The sequence below is a fragment of the Magallana gigas genome, chromosome 9 (genome assembly GCF_963853765.1).
Source record: "Magallana gigas chromosome 9, xbMagGiga1.1, whole genome shotgun sequence".
Lineage (NCBI taxonomy): Eukaryota > Metazoa > Mollusca > Bivalvia > Ostreida > Ostreidae > Magallana > Magallana gigas.
Window position 1 is genome coordinate 20,914,997 of NC_088861.1, and position 23,496 is coordinate 20,938,492.

At 33.6% G+C, this 23,496-nt stretch overlaps 1 protein-coding gene across 7 annotated transcripts in view; it reads left to right on the forward strand.

The window, feature by feature from the left end:
• Positions 1–23,496, forward strand: part of LOC105328367 (peptidyl-prolyl cis-trans isomerase G) — a 159,642-nt gene that overhangs the window by 14,928 nt on the left and 121,218 nt on the right. For 6 of the 7 annotated variants that reach the window (XM_034475580.2, XM_034475573.2, XM_034475582.2 and 3 more), the window contains exon 2: positions 22,543–23,257. In XM_034475580.2, coding sequence (XP_034331471.2) covers positions 22,543–23,257 — 715 coding nt within the window. Of the gene's footprint in view, positions 1–19,518; positions 19,588–22,542; positions 23,258–23,496 lie in introns of all 7 variants that reach the window. The other variant, XM_066072154.1, reaches the window with a different exon arrangement.

Sequence of the window (23,496 nt, forward strand, 5' to 3'; positions counted from 1 at the left end):
ATTTTTTAGCTCACCAGAGCTGAAAGCTCAATTGCACTTTTCTGATAATTTTTAGCGTACTTGAGCTATTTCACTCAAACCATCAACGTGACAGTACATGAGGTACGCACACACACACACACATTTATATATATATATATAAATATTTACAAATGTAGGTATAGAGTCAGCGGTACATGTACCGGTACATTACATTAAATTAGAGAAAAAATATGAGAAAAAAGTACAAATGCTCAAGGAGGACTGACATTAAAAAATTTCATGTATAAATGAACAGAGTTTTTAAATTTTTAAAGTAGACAATAGTTCACAAAATTTAAAAGTGTTTGGCCTTTCAAAAAATCTAGGTTCCAGGTATTTTTGTCTAATACATGAAAGAGCATTACCATATACATGCCAACTATCCCGATTTTTGCGGGATTCTCCCAATTTCAAGTCGTTAAAAATACAAATCCAGATATCCCGATCGGGATTGCCAAATTACCCCAAAATCCTGATTCTCTAAAAATCCAACCCGTTTTACGACAATGTCCATCTAAAATTTTAAATCCCGCGCTGCTTGTCTACGCTAACCAATTAAAAAACGGGATTAAGACCGCCATTGCTGTTTACCTGTATCGTGTGTGTGTATATCGGGATGTGTGAATTGATGTAATTACCTGTACGCTACCTTTGCAAACGTTATGAGGAGCATGTTTTGATAGTAATTGATCGGGAAGTATCGGGATGGATAGCAAAATGGCACAGTTTTTACACATACTTCGACAAGTATGGGGGTTACACCACCAAAGGAAATGAAACTTTTATCCAGATAATGCGATATCTCAGCAAGTGGGAGGCAGATTCCCGATTTTTGGGATAGCTATCGGGATCGTAATTGGATGACAACCATGTGTATTGCCGTGCAATAGGTATGTTTAACTTATATATAGTACAATTGAATATATATTAATTGACTATATGGTAGGAGGTCGTAAAATTGACATGGTACATTCTATTGTATACACATGACACTATAAATAGGACAGATTGACAGCCAATACATTTATAATCTACAAAAAGGATAAATATGTTCAATTTTATGAGTAACATTTTTTTTTGGAGGGATTTTAGGGTAGACCGTGGTGTAATGAATGATGTTACAAAGCACATGAAAACAGCCATCCATCACAGCATCAAATCCCAGAAATCAATACCTGCTACTTCTTTGTGAAATAAAAATTGGAGCAAGATGAAGGTAATTTAATTTCCTTTAACTAAATTTTTGAAGTTAATGATATATGAAATATCTATTAAAAAAATTATGTCGGGAAACAATTATAAATACTTTCCTTCACTTTATATAGCAACTTGACCCATAAATATTTTTTCACATTTAATTTAATTATTTTATTTTGTAGATGCAGAGTTCTTGAAATCTTTCGGTCCTGTCGGCAAGACCGATTAAAATAACCAAGGACCGATTACTTGAGGTTGCCTGTCAGTCCAAATGACCGGTAAAAGTTGACAGGGGAACTTTCGAAAACAAGACTAAATTTCGTACAAAAGCAACGAAGTTGATGCAAACTATTCTGGGTAATCACTGAGGAGATCCGAATGCATACGATAAATCAAGAGGATTTTTTTGCGGATTTTTGGCTCTCTCTAGACTGATCATACGTTTTCGGAACATTTCAGTACTAATGAATATAATTTACGTCACTTAAATGTAAACTTCCGATGCTTTCGATAAGTTTGGCGAGTGTTTAGTACATATTGACACGGTGGGTTTATAATGCAACTAACAGATGTATAGTCATGCGATAAGAATAAGGCTTTCGATCATATTCCAACATAGATATAGTCAGAAATCACTTGGAGAAATTGGAGAACTTGTTTAAAACATAGCGTGAACCGATGGCCCCCTATAAATCCAAGATGGCGAGTGTCGTCTTTTTTACGTTTTTTATGTATATAAATACACTTTTTTCACATTGAAACAGGGTTTTAAGTTCATGTTTTTATTGTAATACACAGAAATACACACAAAAATACTAATTTTAATCATTTATGTCTTCGGGAGCAAATAATAACTCCACTATCCGACAACTAAGTCCCTGTGGCATGATGTGTGCAGAAAGAAAAAGAGAACGAGAAAGAAAGATAAAAAAGGAAAGTTGATGAGAAAGAGGGAAGGAAGTTAAAATTAATGAAGTGATAAATAAGAATGTGAACGTGAGAAGCCAAATTGTGAAATTGTGAAAGTTAAGAGGAATCATATCAGGAAAAATTGAGAGAAATTGGGAGGCTTTTAAGTTAAAAACGAAATAAATTGATAATAAAATTCAAATATAGTTTTTCATCTTTCTATTAAAATATTTTGGACTGATAAAAATTTGTCCGGACTGACAAACTTCAGATGGTAGTCAGTCCAAATGACTGACAGCAGAAAAAAGATTTCAAGAACTCTGAGATGTCAAGAGAGCAGAGGTCCTGTTTTCCAACTGCGTTGCAGAACTTAGTGCTTTTTGTGCTGCTATACCATAATATTTATTGTTTGTTGAGATTTTAAAGATTGATTTAATATATGAAAATAAAGTTATGTACTTTATTCTTGATTTCATTTGAAAGAGGGGATTGATTGATAAACACATGAGGATAAATGATAAATAGATAAAGAAACAGATAAATTTCCAAGAGTTCAATTGTTTATGAAAAGCAATTACACGACAAAACGCCGCAAAATTTCCTTCTAGGAAAATGTTGTCGCGCATAAAATCCCCCATGGAGATTTTCAAAAGTTGACATGTATGCATTACATTTTAATAAATTGATTGGCTATTTAATTATTATTATTACATAATGTGCAGCATCTTTCATTTAGAGGAATGTCTATCTATCTGCCAGTTTTTACAGGAAGTCAGTGACTTCTCAGAAACCAAAACTGGGCAGGGCCAAATATGCAAAAATGCCAAATTTAAAAAAATCTTTTTCTCTACTCCCACACGTGGGGGGAAATCTAAGTGCATGGTTATGATGTCCATGAAATACTCTACTCAAATTGTGAGATTCATGACATCATGTCCATGAAGCCCTCTACCTAAGTTGTGAACTTCATGGTCCCTGGGGCAGGGGTTCCAGCCCTAGGGTGGGCTTGGGCCAATATGACCACATATAGCAAATTGTATTGATTTAAGTAATGAGGAACCATTCTTTGAAGCTCATCATTTATTTTTCTGAAAAATCATTCTTTCAAATAAATGCTGTTATCAAGAGAAAATATGATGATGCCTAATATTTTTTTTCCATTCCATCCAATTTCAGTGATTAAGGCATGCCTTTTCCTGCAGCTAGTCTTTTGAGCTCACCTGAGCTGAAAGCTCAAGTAAGCTATTCTGATCACATTTTGTCTGTGGTCTGTAAACTTTTAACATTTTGAATTTTCTCTCTAAAACCGCTTAGCCAATTTAAACCAAATTTGGCACAAAGCATTCTTATGGGAAGGCAAATATAAAGTGCAGAAATGTAAGATCAATTTTAAGTCAAATTTAATGTAGTTTAGCATAAAAAATCCTTATAGAAAGAAAAATATAAATTGCAAAAATTATGGGCTAATTTGGTTTCAAATCTGAGTTATTATGAAAATAATGATAAAGGAAATGTGTGTTTCAATCAGATTATATCTTGGGGTTTGGTATTCCATACTTCTAAAAGGGGACGGTTTAAATGTAGGTTCTTTGTTTAAAGCAGCCAGGTTGGACGTATGATAAATGGGTCGATCATTTTCAATGCGTTGACAGTTTTCACATTTGATGGTGGTGTTATGTTGGCTTGTTTTGATTTTCGTTCGTTTTTATATTAATTATACCCCAGCAAACGAAGTTTAAGGGGGTATATTGGTTTCACCCTGTCCGTCTGTCTGTCCGTCCGTCCGTCTGTCTGTCTGTCCGTCTGTCCGTCTGTCTGTAGATCAACTTTGTCCCCCCTATAGAATTTTTTATTACTGCAGGTGAAACACGTGGATCGAAACTGTTTAGTTGGATGGATCATTAAACCACAGTGTGCATTATTTTATATGGTTAATTGTAAAGATTTAAAAAAATTCCATATCAATGTATTGCACATTTGAAAGTAAAATGACTATCATTTATCAAAAATTAATGCAATAGTTTGTTTGTTTCTTGGAACAAATGATACCCGAAATAGCTCCCCCCCCCCCCCCCCCCCCCCCCCCCCCCCCCCCCCCCCCACTTTTTTTGCAAAGTTAGACCTAACCATTTGGCACATAGCAGAATAGAGGGTTCAGACCCGGGATATGTGCTTCTTGTGATTTTATGCGGAAATTAGTTCCTCGAGTTTCATTTACTTGGAACATTATATAAAAAGTGCCTGTTTTGGAGGGTAACAGTTGAAATTGACACCCGAGAAAACCATTGTCAACGCAAAGCGGAGGTTGTCAATTGTTAAGGCAGATGTGTTAACATTGATTTATATATGGAGCACTATAATTTGAGCTTTCCAGAAACACACGAGATATTGGACTTGATTTACTGTGAATAGATATAAGTGAATAATTGTATATATACAATAATGGCCATAATGGGCATTATACAACTTACCGTCTTATTTAAAGTTACGATTATAAAGTGATTCATATGAATTCCGTTGCTTTTTAGCTCAGGCAAGCTTCGGCGCTTTTGGTCACAGGACAATATATATACCACATGTCAGATCTAAAACCTTTTGTCTACAATCCCTGAAATTGTGAACTCAATATCTTAAATCGTTTACCCCTGGACAAGCCGACCCTCTGAAAATCGCTAAATTGTAATTATCTCAAAACCGGAAGTGACTTATTATCATTAAAAAAAATTTCCAATAAGGTTCAGATCATTATCTATCAGAACTGTAAGTTTCATGTAAAGCGATCGAGAAGTTTTAGAGAAATCGTGTACACTAAATTGGTTGGAAAAAAAATAAAAATAACTAGACACGATCTCGTTGCGAGCAATGAGGAGGTCTAATGTCCAATTTTTAGAAGGAAATATGACATCATTGACTTTGATTTTTGACAACAAAACCTGATATGGAAAAAGAAATGAAGTACTAATGCTTTATTGTTACATTGCTTTTTTAAATACTTGCATTTCTTTCAATTAAGATAAAAAAGATTAAACTTGTTTACCTCTGGTCCTTAAAAATTCTAATTGGGTAACGCAAGATAAAATCATTATATTGTTAGGATATATAAACGTATTATATCTAATCTAGCTTTTATAGGGATAACCTTTCACAAAATGGCTCTCATTAAAGGGCTATAGATAAAATGTTTTAGAGTCCTTTGATACCCTAATTTAAGGGGCCAGCCCGTTTTTCTTGATACCAAATGAAAGGTCATTTAATTTTGTCAACAAGTGTTTAAAAATTTGTCACCGTTCTGGAGATATATGAGAAAGAAGGTTTTAGGGGCCGATCCCTTATCTCCCTATAGGGGCCGTTTGATGAAATTTTGAAGGTTGCATATTGTTGAGAACATCATTTTGAACAACTTTTTTTCTGCACTGCATTACAAAATAACTTTCCTTTTTGAGATATGGATGATTAAAATTTTGGCCCCTAAAAACCCTTAATTACGTAACACATGAACAAATCATTTCATTGCTTGGATACATAATTGAGATAAACATATTTGCTTCTATAACATTCCCCAAAATATCTCTCAGCAAAGGGCTACAGATTAAAGACTTTAGAGCCCTTTGATCCCCTAATTTGAGGAGCCAGCCCCTTTTTCTTGATTTCAAAGAAAAGGTCTTGTAAATAAAAACTTTTTTTACATTACATGTATTAACAAAATATTTTTCAGAAAAGAGATAATCAAAGAAAACTAGAAAAAATAATGACTTTTTTTCCATCTTAGATTTCGGGTCCAGGCGAGCTTCGCCGCCTTTCAAGACTGATCAAAATGAAAATAAAATTACAAATCTACCCTCCCTGAAAGTTTGAACTCTATATCTTTTATCGTTTAGGAGAAGTTCCACGGACAAGCAACCCCTCTAAAAATCGCTAAAACGTCAATTTTTCAAAAACTTAAGTGACGTCATCAATATAATCAAAAACCTATAAGGTTTAGATCACTATCTAACAGATCTGTAAGTTGTATGAAAATCGGTTAGGCCGTTTTTGAGAAATCGCATGCAAAAAAATTATAAGAAAAAAAGAAAAATAATAATAGGGAAAAAGAAATCGTTCGAAAACAATAAGGTCTTCCATTGTAAACGGAAGACCTTAAAAATAATTTCCTACAGAATCAGTTCAAGGTCTTCTGTTGGAAACGGAAGACCTTACGGTAATTAAAAAGTAGAAGGGGGTCTGGAGGTCTAGCTTATAGCTAGATTGTGTTTAAAATGAAAAAATAGCCAGGTAAGTACGTCGCTTTAGGCTGGGGAATTTCTCGCCTTTCGGGTCTTAGAGACAACCCTGCCAAGTTATGTATTTTGCTTATAATTGTACGATTAACACTGAAATTTTGATTGATCGATAGAAATGTCTTGCCAAAAAATTGATATGCTGTAACTTCTTTCTGGTGCACCATCTTTAACGATGAATTGCATAAAATCTACACAAAGAAGATGGGTGAATAAGGCATGCAAAATGCCCATATGAGAAATGATTAGATACTGCAGAATTAAAATATCATTAAATCTAATAATTGTTTTAAAAATAATAAAAAACAATGTATATTTAGCGTAACATTGGTTTGTAACCCTTAAGTATTTTAAATACCGTATTTTTCGGGGCATATGCCGATGTGGGGCATAGGCCGAATTGCTCATTTTCAGACAAAATTCAGGAAAAATCCATAGACTAGCCGAATTGGGGGATAGGCCGATTTTTAATCGATGATTACGATGGTGAAAGTATGACCGCTGCATGATGAAGGAATTTAAGTTGTCGTATTAAGTATATACTTTCAGAATATCAATGTAGAAAGTCAAAAGAGTAATTAAAGTTATTAAATTTGCTTAACATATATATTTTAAACATTTAAAAAAAATATAATTGTGTTTTGTGGCTGTTTGGTCTCTTCCGTATTCGTCGGTGTATATCGTTAGGTATCGTAATTTTACATAATGTAAATTTAATTGCAACACAAACCTCCGTGGTACTGTCTGATAGAACTAAGTATAATATTTTACCAAATCTTTTATATTTTATTAAAACCTTACAGCTCAATTTCATTTAATCAAGTAATACTTTGAAAGCTACTTGTAGATCGGGGAATGGCGTCCATTAGCTCAACACGTGGTTTCATATTCAAACAGAGTTATCCCCCGTAATCGCATGAATGAGAAAACGAAATACTACACATAAAATATTTCATTTGTGTTCTTTTCCGTTAATAAATTAAATAGTGACTTGCCGTTATGCAAAGAAGTTGTAATGTTAAAAACACAATTAATGCGGTGAGGTGTAAGGGTGTACACTACGTGCCCCCAGGCTGTGTTTTAGTCACGGGTTTCACACCTTTGTATATACACACGACACCAGAATACCGTTATTTCATCCAACAGAAAATTAACTGTAAAAACACAAAGCATTGATTTAATATTCTTCACCCAAGACCAGTGATTTCCACAAACGCAGACATGAAGAAATTCACAAAAGTTCCGTCATATTTCATTCTACCCGGTTTTTTTTTTTACTACGCATTAATAGTTTCCAGGGTTCATACGTGAACGTGGGGGGAAAAAATTCTTTTGATTGGGGTTGTAAAGAAATACCTCGTACAGTACTGTACATTTTATTACTCGCAATGTCATTACAAAAATTATCAATGGGACAACAACAGAGACGTATATACTTACGGGCTAGATGTTATATCTATGCATCTGCAACTATCGAACAATAGTTCAAACGGACGGAAAAAAAAACAACCCTGATGTTAAACTGCTAAAAACAGTGGATTTTAAATTTGACTGTTTAATTTTTTCAACTTTGAGCCTACGATTAGCTGATCCCGGGGGATAAGCCGATGCTCGCGCATTGGAGAAAAAAAATACCGGCCTATGCCCCGAAAAATACGGTACTTGTAATAGGTTCTCAAAGCCTCCAAATAATGTCAATTTTATAACTTCAATGCCTTTTCTTTTATAGAGAGGGTCTGAGCTCCATATTTTGGTATAGTCCAAATGCAGTTTAATGGAATTTAAACAGATTTTAATCAACAAAAATGTGGAGAGATGACCCACTATAGTTTAATAATGTCATTTTATTGCCCAACAATTGAACGTTTTAGAAAAATAATACAAGTCCGTAAATATGGCTCAGTGGAAATAGAGCACCAGACATTAGGTAACTCTATAGAACATAGGTTTATAGGTTGTGGGTTCGATACCACCAAATCTTTAGGATTTATTATTTTTTTCTTATCGTTTTTTGAAATATTTCAAAGAATATAATTAGAAATAACCCTTTTGTAAACCTGTATTATAACATATCAAATATATTAAATTGAAAAAAAAATGTTCAATTTGAAATTGTATTTTACAACAAAACCAAATGGGCAGTTGCGCCATTTTATTCCCCCATCTTCTTTAGTTATTTATATTGGATATGATCTTATTTTTGGTATTCCGTAAAGGTAAATATGTCAAAAGATTAAGTATAGAGGGTTCCGCTTAATCTGATTGTCCGTTTGTCAGGCAAAAATTATCATATTAACCGAATATCACATAATAAAACCAGTTTTAGCATTTCATAAAGGAAATCATGAAATATAAACAACCTATACATATATGTATATGCATTATTTTCAACCACACTTCTATTTTAAGGTGGCTCGACACACCAATGCATTATTTGATGGATCGATGAAGAATTCTCTTTGAGAAATGATTATTCAAAAATGACACCTATATCGGCCTCTGATTATTTTATATGAATTTTTTTGTATTTTTTTATAGAAACCGGAAACATCGTTTTAGCTGCGAACAAGATATATTAGAGCTAAAAATTTGTTATCAATTAATGCACAATACAATTATCTATAAATACATATCAAAAACGGCCAGATAAACTTTGAAATATTTTTGTAAAAAAAATATTAATGAAAATGAAAAAAAAGGATTGTAGATATTTTTTAAATCTATGGATAAAAACTGCAGATAAACTGTTACTCGCATTTAACAATTGCTGTACAATCATATTTCAACAAGAAATTGAAACCAAATAGTGAAATTAAAGTATAAATGGAAAATTTTAAAATCGAACCGTTCCCGATTGTAATTAAACTGATCCCGAACGAAATCACATAAAGTTAGAATGAATCAGAATTTTGCAAAAATTTCGGGTTGTTTAGCTGTAAAATGGTTTCGTCATTTACTAACTTTATAATTTATATCAATTACTTAGAAAAAAAACTGCAGTTTATTTGTAAAATTTCAATTTTAAAATAATTCTGATCGGGATCAGTTTTTTTCAATCGGGATCGGTTCAAATTTGATAAATAGCAATTTTTCCAAAATTTCGCATTTTCATTTCAATTTCTTTGTTAAATATCATTGTTTAGTAAATAGTTTATGTGACTATATGTTATTTTTAAAATTTTATCCATAGATTAAAAAGATATTAAAGAATTACAATTTTGATTTTCAGAAATAATTTTTTAATTAAAAAAATAAACACTTGACCAAACGATCTTTGGCATGAATTTATTTATAATTATATTACACATTAATTGACAACAAGTTTTAAGCTCTAATATATTCTGTTTGTCTGCAAAACAGTTTTTCCTATTTCACTGAAAAAATACAAAACAATTTGTATAAAATAACTGAAAGCCGATATTGATCTCTGTTTTGTGGAATCATGTTTCAAAAAAGATTCTCTATCGATCCATAAAATAAAATTTTGGTGTGTCGAGGAACCTTAACGATTTAATGTAATAAATATCATAATAAAATAATTACAAAGTATTTTTATTGGATTTTCAATCGCTATTTACTGGTTTTACAGATTAAATCATTATTTACTTGCATGTGATTGCTCTTATACATAATCATACGATGTATTGGACGCCATCTTAAACCGGAAGTGCATTTAAAGATAGAATGATCCTGTATAATCTAAATCTTTCCGGAAAGAAAAACAACTTTATTTTTTATGAATTTATTATTCAGCACTAAAACTACAAACATTTTCTATGGGCACTACAAAATAAAATCATTTTCTATGGGCACTACAAAATAAAATCATTACATGATTGTCAGTCACATATCAGTACACGAGCGATTTTTACGGAATATAGTCTCGATGAACTCTGTGATCCTGGACTGCCTTTTCTTCTTTAGGGCGATCATTTCAAATTGCTCTAGAAGTGCATAGTAGTCACTGAAGTTGTCACAGCCGTTTTCCTCCATGAATCTTCGCACGTAATCCATGCACTTGTTGACACCATTTACATTTGTGGGAAGTCCATCGTCAATGTCCCCAGTCTCTGTCTCGTCTGCCTCGTCCTCACTTCTCTCTTCTTGGTCCCTGGACTCGTCTTTCATGAATTTTGCACACTTATAGAAACGGCATAATTACGCACAAGCTAAAGTATCGTTTATATGACATGTTGTAACTAGTGTTCAAAGCTCATTGTACTTGAATTGTTACAATTTAAGCGACATCAGTTCAAAGCCGAATTCCATAAGTGCGCGTACACATACACACGAACTAATTGCCAAAATTGCTCATCAAATGGTTTGTATGCGTGAATACATATATATAATCAGAAACAAGCAACACTCTTTACTCTCAATTTCTTTCAATCAAAATTGCCCCCAGGCAAGTGTCGTCTGGAATGTGATCGTCCTGAACTATCGATGTCGGTATCTTTCATCTATCGACCAGCTGACCATCTGTGTGCGTTGAGCTGTGACTAATCCCCTGAAGCACCGTTATTTGCAAGTTTTAGGCATGTGCCAAGCTGTTTACACAGTGAGAGGTATATACGAGGTGTGGACATGGTGGAAGAGGTGTGAAAACGTTATTTGATTTTTTGATCGGCCGACAGAAATCGTATCAGATTAACCGAAAATGACATTTTTTCCCAATCAGATTATCAGTAGAAATTACAAAGGCTTATATAGCAAATGGATCGGTGTTTTGATTTTATATCACATTAACCGAATAATCACTTTAACCGCGATCAGATTAAGTGGAACCCTCTGTATATGCAAAAATAAGTGTAAAATTTGGATATTTATTTTTGGTTAATCTACCGAGGGGCCATTTGGCACAATATCCTTTGAATGCCTATATAAAGCCAGTGTTCTCAGGTGAGCGATGTGGCCCATTGCGCCTCTTGTATTTTGATACAAGCATACAGGGTCCAACGAAAAAGAAATTATATTACTTCGTAAAAGCAGTATAATAGCACATACGAATCAGTATAATAGCACATAAGGTGAAAACTTATCAATTCACAATTGTTTGGTCAGTTCAGCATAATAACTGTCACCAACTGTGACGACAGCGGCCAGTTCTTCAATATAATTGTTTTAAAACAACTCATCATCACCTCTGGGGACCGAACAGTGGCTTCGATATAAGCGATATTTCAAAATAGCCAATTTCATTAGAACCGTTAATATGATGTAAAGAAAATGAGAGGCTAAAACTGGGGAATTATCTTTATTTCAAAAAAAGCAGAATTTCAAAATAAGCGATATCAGTATAAGTGAAGTAAGCTGTAGTTGACAACTATTTATGAAAAATGATTTATGGCATTAACATATCATGATACGTATTGTATCGTGAGGTAGCCGATGCCATTCGAACCTATATATCACATTAGCTACTAACAAAATAACTTGTGCAGTGGGTAGAAAAATCTTGTTTGACATTTCTAGAGATATAAAACCTCAAAATAAGGAGAAAATATGTAATATTGTGTATATAAAGGCTCATTACTGCCTCACTCCTACTAGCTTTTAAGCTAATTGGGTAACTCTAACTCACAGCATTGGTTTTCAAACTGAAGGGTCCTGGGTTTGGATCTAGTTTGATATATATATGTTAACAGTCCTCCTTTTTTATTACAACTAGACTTTGACCCATGCGTGCACGGGTTGACATTAACTATGATATCGGACATTTACGAAATAGATACATCGACACACCGTATTTTTGACATTTACATAACCAAGCTTACAATAACAGGTCCAGCACAATCTCCAGATTTAGCTATATAGCCTGAATAAGCTAAATAGCTTTATAAAGCTATTCAAAATAGCTTAATAAAGCTATTTATATGCAGTTTTTGAAGAAAATATTAATTGTAAGAAATGGACGAAAAATCGCAATTAACTTGCTAATAATATTTGCGCCACTGACCATTATAAACTTGACCCAAATGTAAGATAGTTTTAACACTGCAGCTTTTAAACACTTTTAAGCAAAAAATATATTTCCATTGTTTGGGTAACTGTTCACCACTTTGTGTGCAATGAGGCGTGGATAAGTATGATTTCTTCTCATAGTGATAAATTATTACCAATCAATTATCTTGTTTACCATAACTGACCTCCTTTATATTTCATTTAAGAAGTAACTGTGTGGTCATGAATCAGTTGCCCCAAAACTTTTAGTGCAAAGTCTCTTAAGGAGACGCAAACTTATGAGAAATCTTTACATGCATTGTTTACAGAACAGTTCAAAGTTGAAAATTATCATTGCACTAAAGTGCGATTTTTTATACATACTGAAAAAAATACACATTTAAGAAAAATGTATGTCAAAATAGCTAAATGAAGCTATTCTGAATAGCTTAATAAAGCTATTTAGCTTATTCAAGCTATATAGCTAAATCTGGAGATTGTGCTGGACCTGAATAATGCTATTAATTCAATGAAAATTTACACGTATATGTATTATCGTTACTGAGTTTATCCGTGCAAATGTGATATTGTGGAAACATAAACTATAGAGCCTCCCGTGATTTAGCGTAAATGTAATGGGCATGCACAATATTGTAAAATCCAAAAAATCCAGATGATTTCCGGATTTTTTATAGGAAATTTTTTTGATTATTAATTAGGGAAGCTTGATTAAAAAAAAAAATAAAAATTGGTAATCTTCAAGTACAAATGATGTTTAAGATATATTACAAAAGACAGTACTCTTCGGATTTCTCGGTATTAAGCCCAAAAATTCGAGTCTATGATTTTAATATAGTAGTACATTGTATAGATATTAAAATTAAAAGTATTTAATAAGGAGATGTAGAGAGCGTACACTCTGTAATTCTGCAAGTGATTTCTGGGTAGTAAAGACCCATTTCTTGATATATAGATACCAAACCTCCATATCAAGACTTTTGGTATTGTTCTCTGTGTCAGCAAAGACTAATTAACATGTACACAGTTCTCTTTTGATATTAATTATCTCAAACTTTTTATTGCATCACTTTTAACCTCAATTGTTAACAATATGCCTCATAATGTAAATCATATCCTGTTCTTAAAATGCACATGATATAACAGGCCATAGTAAATACAAATAATAAAAAAATACCTTACCATCTGATTTCTTCAGCAATGATATCTGCTGTAAATGTCTTCAGCAATGAGTTCTAATTCTTAGTGACTGGGTATTTAAATCACAGGGAGAAGTGGTCACTATAATAATAACCAATGAATTCACTGAGTTATCCATGCATGGATAAGTTGTAATTGTATGTATGGTATGCAGGTGTGGATCTATACTGGTGAACATTAATTAAGCTTTGATTTAAGCCCCCCCCCCCCCCCCCCAACACACACACAAACACTACTTGACCCTATCACTGCTTGACCCTATTTAATTTGTATAAAAAAAAATCACTTAATTTTACATTTAGAAATTATTTATTTAAAATTATATACCTTGAAAACAACAATTAAAATTAAATTACATTTATCTTGAAATTAATATATCTACCCGTAAATTATTACTAATTCTTGCCCTTTTATGTTAAGATGCATATAGTAATTATACATCCCAAACCATCTACCGTATTTTTCCGACGATTAGTCGGTATTTTTTTCCTCTGAAGCAGAGCACCCGACTTATCGTCTTGTTCGACTTGTCGTAGGCTCGTAGTCAGAAATTTTTTGAAAATAGCATTAAAAATCTTGGTTTTAATCATCTTGAGTTAGCTGTGTGATTGAAAATTACGTTGTTGAATTCACTGTTCATCTTTAATAATTATCATTTTCACTCATCTGTCAACACTTAAATACATAATAATAACAACAGTTATTAAAAAATGTTACATTGTCTTTAATCAATTAAAAGTTATACTGTTCCGTTATAAACACATCGTCACATGGTTCTATGTATCACTAGTAGGAAGATAACATTGCGCAGTAAAATTGAAACCAAGTTTGAATGGAAGAAAATATTGCAGTAGGTCCGGGGGATGTTTTTTTAAATTTAATTATTTTATTTGTAAAGTGTTGTTAGTGGAAAGTATAAATCAGAAATATTTAATGGTCAAATTCAATCTTAAAATACGTAATCGGCAATTATCAATACTACTGTTTATACAATAGGCTGACACCGGTTGTGTTAATAATCTTGCCCTAAGGCTGAGATCTTTACGGCAATTTTACTCCCTGTGTATATAAAGAGTACCGTTATAAGAGTGATTATAGTTCATTGAATAATTATTGTCCAATTCTTTGATTATTGTTAGATAATTTTTAAGGAAACGTATGTATGTCGTATATCGTCATTATCAAGTCGTACAAATGATCGATTTACTTCTAACAGTGTCTATGTAAAACAATAGCGTGTAACTGCATTACTGGATACAAAGTAAACAAGTTTCATCAAATCATAGTAATTGCTAAGCTTTCTGCACTTGAGATCCCCCTTTGAAGTCCGACACGAGACAGGTGCATGCCTATGACACCGGAAATTGTTAAACAAACATTGACCACGCGCCGAGTCAACAGGTGGCTGGTTACGTAATGGCGAATACACTGGCGATAGTCAGAGTGGATACTTATTTTAATGCTTGGGAATAAAATATTTCTAACAAAGTACCGTAAGTTTAGTTTTGCATAACACGTGATATCGGGAATTGTTTAAAATGCAAGCGACTTTGTAGAAGTTGCCGGTATTTGAAAATTTGATGCATAAGTATAAAGCGTAATTGTTTAAATGTTAATCATTAATAATAATTGGTAGCAATATCGGTGACATCGTGGCATCATACACTGATAATGTTACTGCAGTTTTATAGGCCATTTTGAAGTGATAAGATCGACGTATGGTCTGAGATCGACGTATCGTAGGATTTTGTTAAAATTTTGGCTAAAAATGGGCAATTCGACGAGTCGTCCGCATCGACGAGTCGTCGGGAAAATACGGTATATTCTTCTTGTGCCTGTCAGATAAATTGTAAATTTTATGACTTTTTAACGGGTCCTAGGAGCAGGGCCAATTTAATAGTCAATATTTGACCATTTTTCAAAATCTTCTTCTCGACTGTACCTCCGCACATCTAAAAGAAAATATGAGTGCATAGTTATGTAGACCAGCAGGGTTGTCTCTAAAAATTGAAGTAGAAAGAATTAGATATGAAAAAGTAGAAGGGGGTCTGGGGGTCTTGCTTGTGTTTGAAATGCAATAATAGCCAGGTAATTAAGACATTATAGGCGGTACCCCCCTCCCCCGGGTCTTAGATACCATCTGATAATTCTTATTCTGTTCTTCTTCTGGGAATTTGATCTCTTATGTACTAAGAATGTTGGCCATGTATTGAATATCTTATTGAACAGTTGCTAAGTGCGACTCTTAAACTCCAGTTCAATTATAATTTTCCTTGGAATTTCATCTTTTTTTATCCCCTCGTGCAATTTGTTGCTAAGGAGATTTAGCATCGCTGCTGTGCGTGTGTGTGTAGGTATGTACATATGTACGAGTGTCCATTTCAGTTTAGTGAGCAAGATGTGGTATATGGAAGTAGTTGATCTTGGAAATCAATTCTGCTGTTGTATCTGATATTTTTTTTTAAGGAGGGAGGAATGTGGGCTATATGGACAGTGGATATTGGCCTGGGTAGCTCAATGGTGGAGCTCCCGACCAAAGTTACAGGGGTCCCAGGTTCGATTCCTGGTCCAGCCATATATTTTCATTGTATTTATATGCTCATTCCTCCCTTCCTACTACAGATGGTGCTGTGGCCCTCCTATATAAATATAATAAGTCCTGTCAAGGTGAACTTGTGTTGTGTCTTCGGGTCGAAGATCATTTAAGGGGGGAGGAATGTGATGGTCAGACTGGTTCGAATACTGGCGCCAGATAGCTCAGTAGGTAGAGCACCAAACTAGAGATTCAGGGGGCCCGGGTTCAAATCCCGATCTTGTCCGTAATTATACCCCTGCAAATGAAGGTTAGGAGGTAAATTGGTTTCACCCTGTCCGTCTCTCCATCCGTCCGTCTCTGTCCGTCTCCATCCGTCCGTCTGTCTATGGACATAACTTTATTTCCCCCATGCCCCAAAGAATTTTTTAGTACAGCATGGAACTGTCTGAAAATTTGTACATATGTTGAACACCATCTGAAGATGTGCACCTGCAATTTTTTTAAGATCAGACAAGATTTAATGATTTTATGAGTTTTCATTTTCCTTATTCTTTATAATGTACACTGATGTTGAAAAGTAAGGGAGGTAATCCTTACAGATTTTATTAATTAATTAATAGTATTAAAACACTCTAAAATATATTTATATAACTACATCCAGATGGAGGTTTTTTGTCTTTATTTCTTAACTAAATTTATTTTTTTAAGTATTCTATCAACTAACAATGCAAAATTGTTTTGACTTTTTAAATGACCATACAAGGAAAGCGATAGTGTGACAAGAATCAGTTAAGAATTCTCAAAACTCTGATTCCGATATTATATACAGTTGGCTTAAAAATATCGACGTGCAGTCAGGTGCTCATACAAACAAATTTGTTTGCTCGTGCCAAAAGTTATGCGTCTCGGGTGGTCAGGTGGACGGTTATTTCAAACACTGATTACTAAGAACTTAATATTATATTTCAGATCATAGATCATAGATGTGTTAATACACAAAAACTAATATCATACAATTTTCCCACTTAGGGAGAAGTTATATATTCCATGAATATATACACATATATGTAAATAATAGATTGTTTATTATTATGATATATATAATTATATACATTAGATTCATGGAAACTAAATTATGAAATTCCATATACTGTATGAGAAAACAGTACCTATCTAGAGGTTATAATCTTAAAATGGGTCATTTATATTAACTTACCGGTATTTCATATTGAAGATATAATTTTAAAATTTAGAAAAGACTGTTTTGAAAGAAGTTTTCTAATGACTAATTAATTCATACAGAGTTTTGTTGTACAATGTACTAATTCATCAAAATGGATGTGTTATGAAGGATTCATGGTTTGATTTATATATAAATACTACATATTAGGAAAGTCGTAGATATTGGTTTAAGAATTTTCAAAGGAACGATTGTTAATGTTCAAAGACATCAGACAAGATTATACCTGACATCCTTCTGTACACTAATGAATACTTTTGCTTTTACTGATAATATTGAAGTTTCAAAGAAAACTGAGCTTATCTTAATATATAGCCATATATCTGGACAAATAGGACATATACATAAATATGTCTTTTAGTTTATAAAAGAATGATTGACATATACAGTACAGCTCACGAGTATCCCGACACCCACCGTGTAAAAAACACGGTGGAAAACGGTCTGTGTCGCACCGTGCACACGGTGTGACACCGTGTATGTGTATTGGAAAATTCAAGAAAAAGCACCGTGTCGCATCGTGGCCGCCTGTGTAACTGTGCAAAACAGATTATTTTGTATCCATATCGAATATTGACAATGCACAAATGTTTGATCTTTTAGAAACAAAACTTCCTACATTGAGCGATAAGTATATCTACAACCAAAAGTTATTTTAAACCAACTAGTGAACTACTTTCACTTTGTATATAACGTGAATGGGTGCTTTCTTTTATATACCCCTGATCTTTTCGGCCCGTGTCCTTTGGACCCATGTGAATTTTAAATCAAATTGATAATAAGAGACAGAGTGTTTATCAGCAGTATACAATATATAGAATTAAACACAATCATAATTTTAATATTTAATTCTATATGAATAGAGAGAAAAAAAAGCCTAAAAATTTGTTAACTCCTAAGATATTTCTAAACTTAGATTTTTAATTAACATTCAAAACTTTTCAAGAATTAGGTGAGTCAATTTGTAATGAATAGTAATTTAATAAGTTATGTGACAAAAAACATAATTTTTAATTTTTTTTTTGAAAGTTGACTAATGTATTTGTCTTAATATTTGTTTTTAAAAAGTAAGTATAATTGATACCATTTTCTAAATGATTGGTCAATAACCAAATCAGAATGATTTTTGAAAATATAAAAAAAAATCACACTTACCAGGTAATTTTAATATTCTATAATTTTAGTTGACTGCATAAAATCTATATTAAATTTCATTTTTGTTACATTGACCGCCCAACTCAATTTTTATAAAATTAATCTCCAGCAAAACAACAAGAAAAGTTGGTCTCATGTTAAGTACACACATTACTGAAAGTAACAGAATCATACTTTGTTTTAAGGATTTTTTTAATCTATAGTACCTAAGTGTATATTTGATTAATGAAGGAGAAACATAAATAACACAAATAAAAAAAAAATGCATTTTTGTAATGGTGGAGATTATTTTGACTTTTTAAAAAAATTATTTAGGTTTTTATTCTTCAAACTAACTTTAACTCGACGCCATTGTGGCCCTTCAGGCCTTTGATTATTTATTGTCAAATACTTTGAAGATGCTACTTGAAACTCCGATAGGCTGGATGAAAAGAATGTCCCCCTCATCCAAGCATTCCCCCGGATGTGATGGATTAGGGGCATTCTTGGAAGACAGCCTGAGGCTGAGGAGTATCAATGTTCCCTCCCTGTATGGGTTTTGAAAATTGTTTATCTCACCTCAAATAAAACATGACAATGAATTGGCTTTAAAATTATGAGTGTTTATCACAATGGATGAACTATTTATACGGTATGTGACGTCATTGCCCGGTAGGTTTTAACTTTATTTGAAGGGCGATCCCAAGCATATTAGCCAGGAAATAATGCTACTTGATACTCCTTATCCGGGGGAATGCTTGGATGGAGGGACATTTTTTGTTGCCTACAGATCCCCTTATTAAAAATTCTGAAACCTAATCACACCTCAAAATGACGCCCCCAATCATATATATAAGAAGATCAGTTGGCTACTGCAAAAAATGTTGACGTTTTTGAAACCAGTTTTGTTGTTAAAAAAAAAAAATCATTTTTCAGCCATTTAATGATCCCCAGGACAAAACTAAAATTTCCTGAACCTTATTGCACATCTATAGGATACCCTAAAACATATTCCAAGAGATGATTGTCTATTGTTGAAATTGTAGGAGGAGTTCGAGGAAGACGGTTTTTTGTGAAAAAATGTCATTTTTATCTCACCTGAGCTGAAAACTCAAGTAAGCTTTTGTGATCACTTTTTGTCCGGCATTTGTCTGTCCATCTATCCATCCGTCCTTCTGTCTGTAAACTTTTTACATTTTTTACTTCTTCTCCTGAACTACTGGGTCAATTTCAACCAAATTTGGCACAAAGCATCATTGAGTAAAGGGGATTCAAGTTAGTTAAAGTAAAGGGCCACACTCTCTTTTAAGGGGAAATGATTAGGATTTATTGAAAATTTGGTGATAGTTTTCAAAAATCTTCTCAAAAACCATTTGGCCAGAAAAGCTAGGCTTGTATGGAATCATCCTCAGATAGTGTAGATTCAAATTTGTTCAAATCATGGTTCCCGGGGTAAGGTGGGGCCATAATGGGGGGAGGGGGATGTTAAATTTTTACATAGGAATATATAGATTTAATCTTTAAAAATCTTCTTCTTAAACACCATTTGGCCAGAAAAGCTGGAACTTGTGTAGAGGAAGCATCCTTAGATAGTGTAGATTCAAGTTTGTTCAAATCATTGTCCCCTGGGGTAAAGTGGGGCCATAATGGGGGGGGGGGGGTTAAGTTTTACATAGGAATATATAGTTTAATCTTTAAATATCTTCTTCTTGAACACCATTTGGCCAGAAAAGCTGGAACTTGTGTAGAGGAAGCATCCTTAGATAGTGTAGATTCAAGTTTGTTCAAATCATTGTCCCCTGGGGTAAAGTGGGGCCATAATGGGGGGGGGGGGGGTTTAAGTTTTATATAGGAATATATAGTTTAATCTTTAAATATCTTCTTCTTGAACACCATTTGGCTAGAAAAGCTGGAACTTGTGTAGAGGAAGCATCCTCAGATGGTGTAGATTCAAGTTTGTTCAAATCTTTGTCCCCCGGGGTAAAGTGGGGCCATAATGGGGGGGTTGAAGTTTTACATAAGAATATATAGATTTCATCTTTAAATATCTTCTTCTCAAACACCATTTGGCCAGAAAAGCTAGAACTTGTGTGGAAGCATCCTCAGAAATATAGATTTCAGTTTCTCCAAATCATGGTCCCCGGGGGTAAGGAGGGGGCTAAAATGGGGTGGGTGGGTTAAGTTTTACATTGGAATATATATTTAATCTTTAAAAATTTTCTTTTCAAAAAAACATTTGGCGAGAAAAGCAGAAACTTGTGTTGAAGCATCCTCAAATAGTTTAGATTCAAATTTGTACAAATCATGGTCCCCGGGGGTAAAGTGGGGGCGCAATGGGGTGTCAAAATTTTACATAGAAATATAAAGTGTTAATCTTTAACAATCTTCCTCACAAAAACCAGTTGGCCTAAAAAGCTGAACCTTGTGTGGAACCATCCTCAGATAGTGTAGATTCAAGTTTGTTCAAATCATGGTCCCTGGAGGTAAGGTGGCACCACAATGGGGGGGGGGGGGGTCAAAGTTTTACATAGGAATATATAGAGAATAATTTTTAACTATTCTACTCAGACACGTGGTTAGCCAGAAAAGCTGTAACTTGTGTGAAGTATCATCAGGTAGGGCAGATTTAAGTTTTTTCAAATTATGACCCGCGGGGGTAGGGTGGGGGCAGAAAGGGGAGGGGTTAAATTTATACATAGGAATATATAGAGAAAAATCTTTTTCAGAGATAAAGTTTTTTAGAAAAGGTGCAACATAGGTGAAAGCAACCTTAGGTAGTGTAAATTCAAATTTGTCAAAATCGTATTTTTTAGGAGTAGGGTGGGGCCAAATTGGGGGGTCTAGTTTTACAAAGGAAAACATTTTAAATTCACCAAAACTCAAATGTTATAGTATATGGTGTTATTTATATGCAAGCTTTTAGACATATGAATTGTTTAGACTTTGGACATTTCTTGGGCTTTACAAGTTTGATGTAGGTTTATATTCTATTTGATTTAGATCTTCTTGAGAACTGTAATACTCTATATGTGAAATGACCATATTGTGACAAAAAAGGATCAATGATAAACAGAATATCCAGGGAATTTTCTTTTAAATACAGGATCTATTAGACAACATTGATAATATTTTTTGTATATCACTCTGTAAAGCTGATTTTATGATGTCTATTGTTGCTCAGGTGAGCAATGTGGCCCATGGGCCTCTTGTTTACCAATTATTTGACCCCCAGGACTACAAGAGAATTTTTGAAACCTTTTTACATAACATGACACCCCAAATCAAACTCCAAGAGTTCAGTTTGCTGGTTTATAGGATGTAAGAGCAGTTTGAGAATGTAAAACGTGACAGACGGATGGGCCGAACAGGGTAACAACAGTATACCCGAACTTTCTTTAGAAAGTGCTGATATAATATTTGTTTGTCAATGCTTAGTTCTTAAGACCTAAAAAATAAGAATATGAAAGACAAATGTGGCTGAATTCATTTGTCCCAAGAGGGTCATTATATGAGCCATGATTTAGATGGAGCATGTGTTTAGGGGAAAATTGATAATGTCAACTGACAACAAAACACTTTGAGTTACTTTGATTAAAGAAGAAAACTGCTACAGTCATTTTTTTTACCTAAATTTCCAGTTAAATAATGATAAAATTGGACATGATTGGAATATGATGATCTTGAATCAAAATTTTTGAGTTGGTGGTATTACATGTAGCAAAGGTCAGTCTGGAAAACAGGAACACATTTTTTTTAGACCTAAAACCCCCACAAATACAGTTTTTACCATACTGTTTTGTTCAACATTCAGTATTTTGCAGTGGTATTTAGAACCTAGGTATAATGGCATTTACATGGTTTAGAGCATTTAAAGAAAAAGATCAGTATTAAAATAATGATAATTTGTGTTAAAAATCATTGTATTGGCTCCATGGTTTATATTATCTTCTCTTTACTAAATATTCAAGTTCTTGACTTGAAAGGCAGGCAAGTAACTATATACTTAATATTGTTGGATTTCAAAACCAGAATAATAATGTTTCATCCCTATCTTTCTCTTTTTTTTTAAGGAGATTTTAATGACACTTTTGGATTCAGAGTCAACATTTTTTTCTCCAAAGAAACTGTCCACCCAACATCAACCGATGACAGCTCCTGAAGTGTCAAGCTCTGCTCCTCTCAATAACCACCCATTTTATATGCAGACAGACAATCGTCCTTCTACCTCTGCTGAGACTGGCTATGAGGCATATGATCGTCGTCCTATCAAACCTCAAAATACTGATGTGTTCAAAGGGATAAAGCACAATTTTCAGGTGTCCCCACCTACACAATCTGGAAATGTACCAGCATTAGGAACAAAAAAGAAAACACCACCTACTGCACAGGCACATGACTATGACACTAGTCAAGAAGTATCCCAATTTGAACAGATTGTAAGTTTTCCTTCAAAAGGGAATATTGCTATGGAGGAAATTTCTTACATTCAGGATATGTCTCTTGAATGTAAATCTTTGGGCAGGCGAAGCGCTTCTCAAAGATCAGATCACAAATCTGCACGAAGTAAAAAAGACAGTAATCGTGTGGATCGCAGTAGTATACCAGTAACTTGTGGTAAAAATTGTGCTACAGTTTCACGTACGCATTCAGACTACACACCAGGAAGATATGCCCCACGCAAACATTTAGAACAATTTAAATTAAGAAGAACAGATTCAAAATCCAAGGGAAAAAAAGACTCAAGAGTTTTTCCAAAGCCAACCAGTGATGCTACACTTAATGCAGGTATATTTTAGGTAACCCGAGTTGCTCAGGTGACCTATTGCAATTTTTTTTTTTGTCATTGCATGTGCATCATTTGTTTACAATCTTAAACACTTGTAACTTCATCTTGAATACTACATGGCCAATTCTTTTTTTAAACTTGGTTCAATGCATCTTTGGAATAAGAGGAACATAAATTGTAAATTTCCTGACTTTTCTCAGGGCAGGGCAAAAATGGTTAAAATTTGACAATTTCTAGC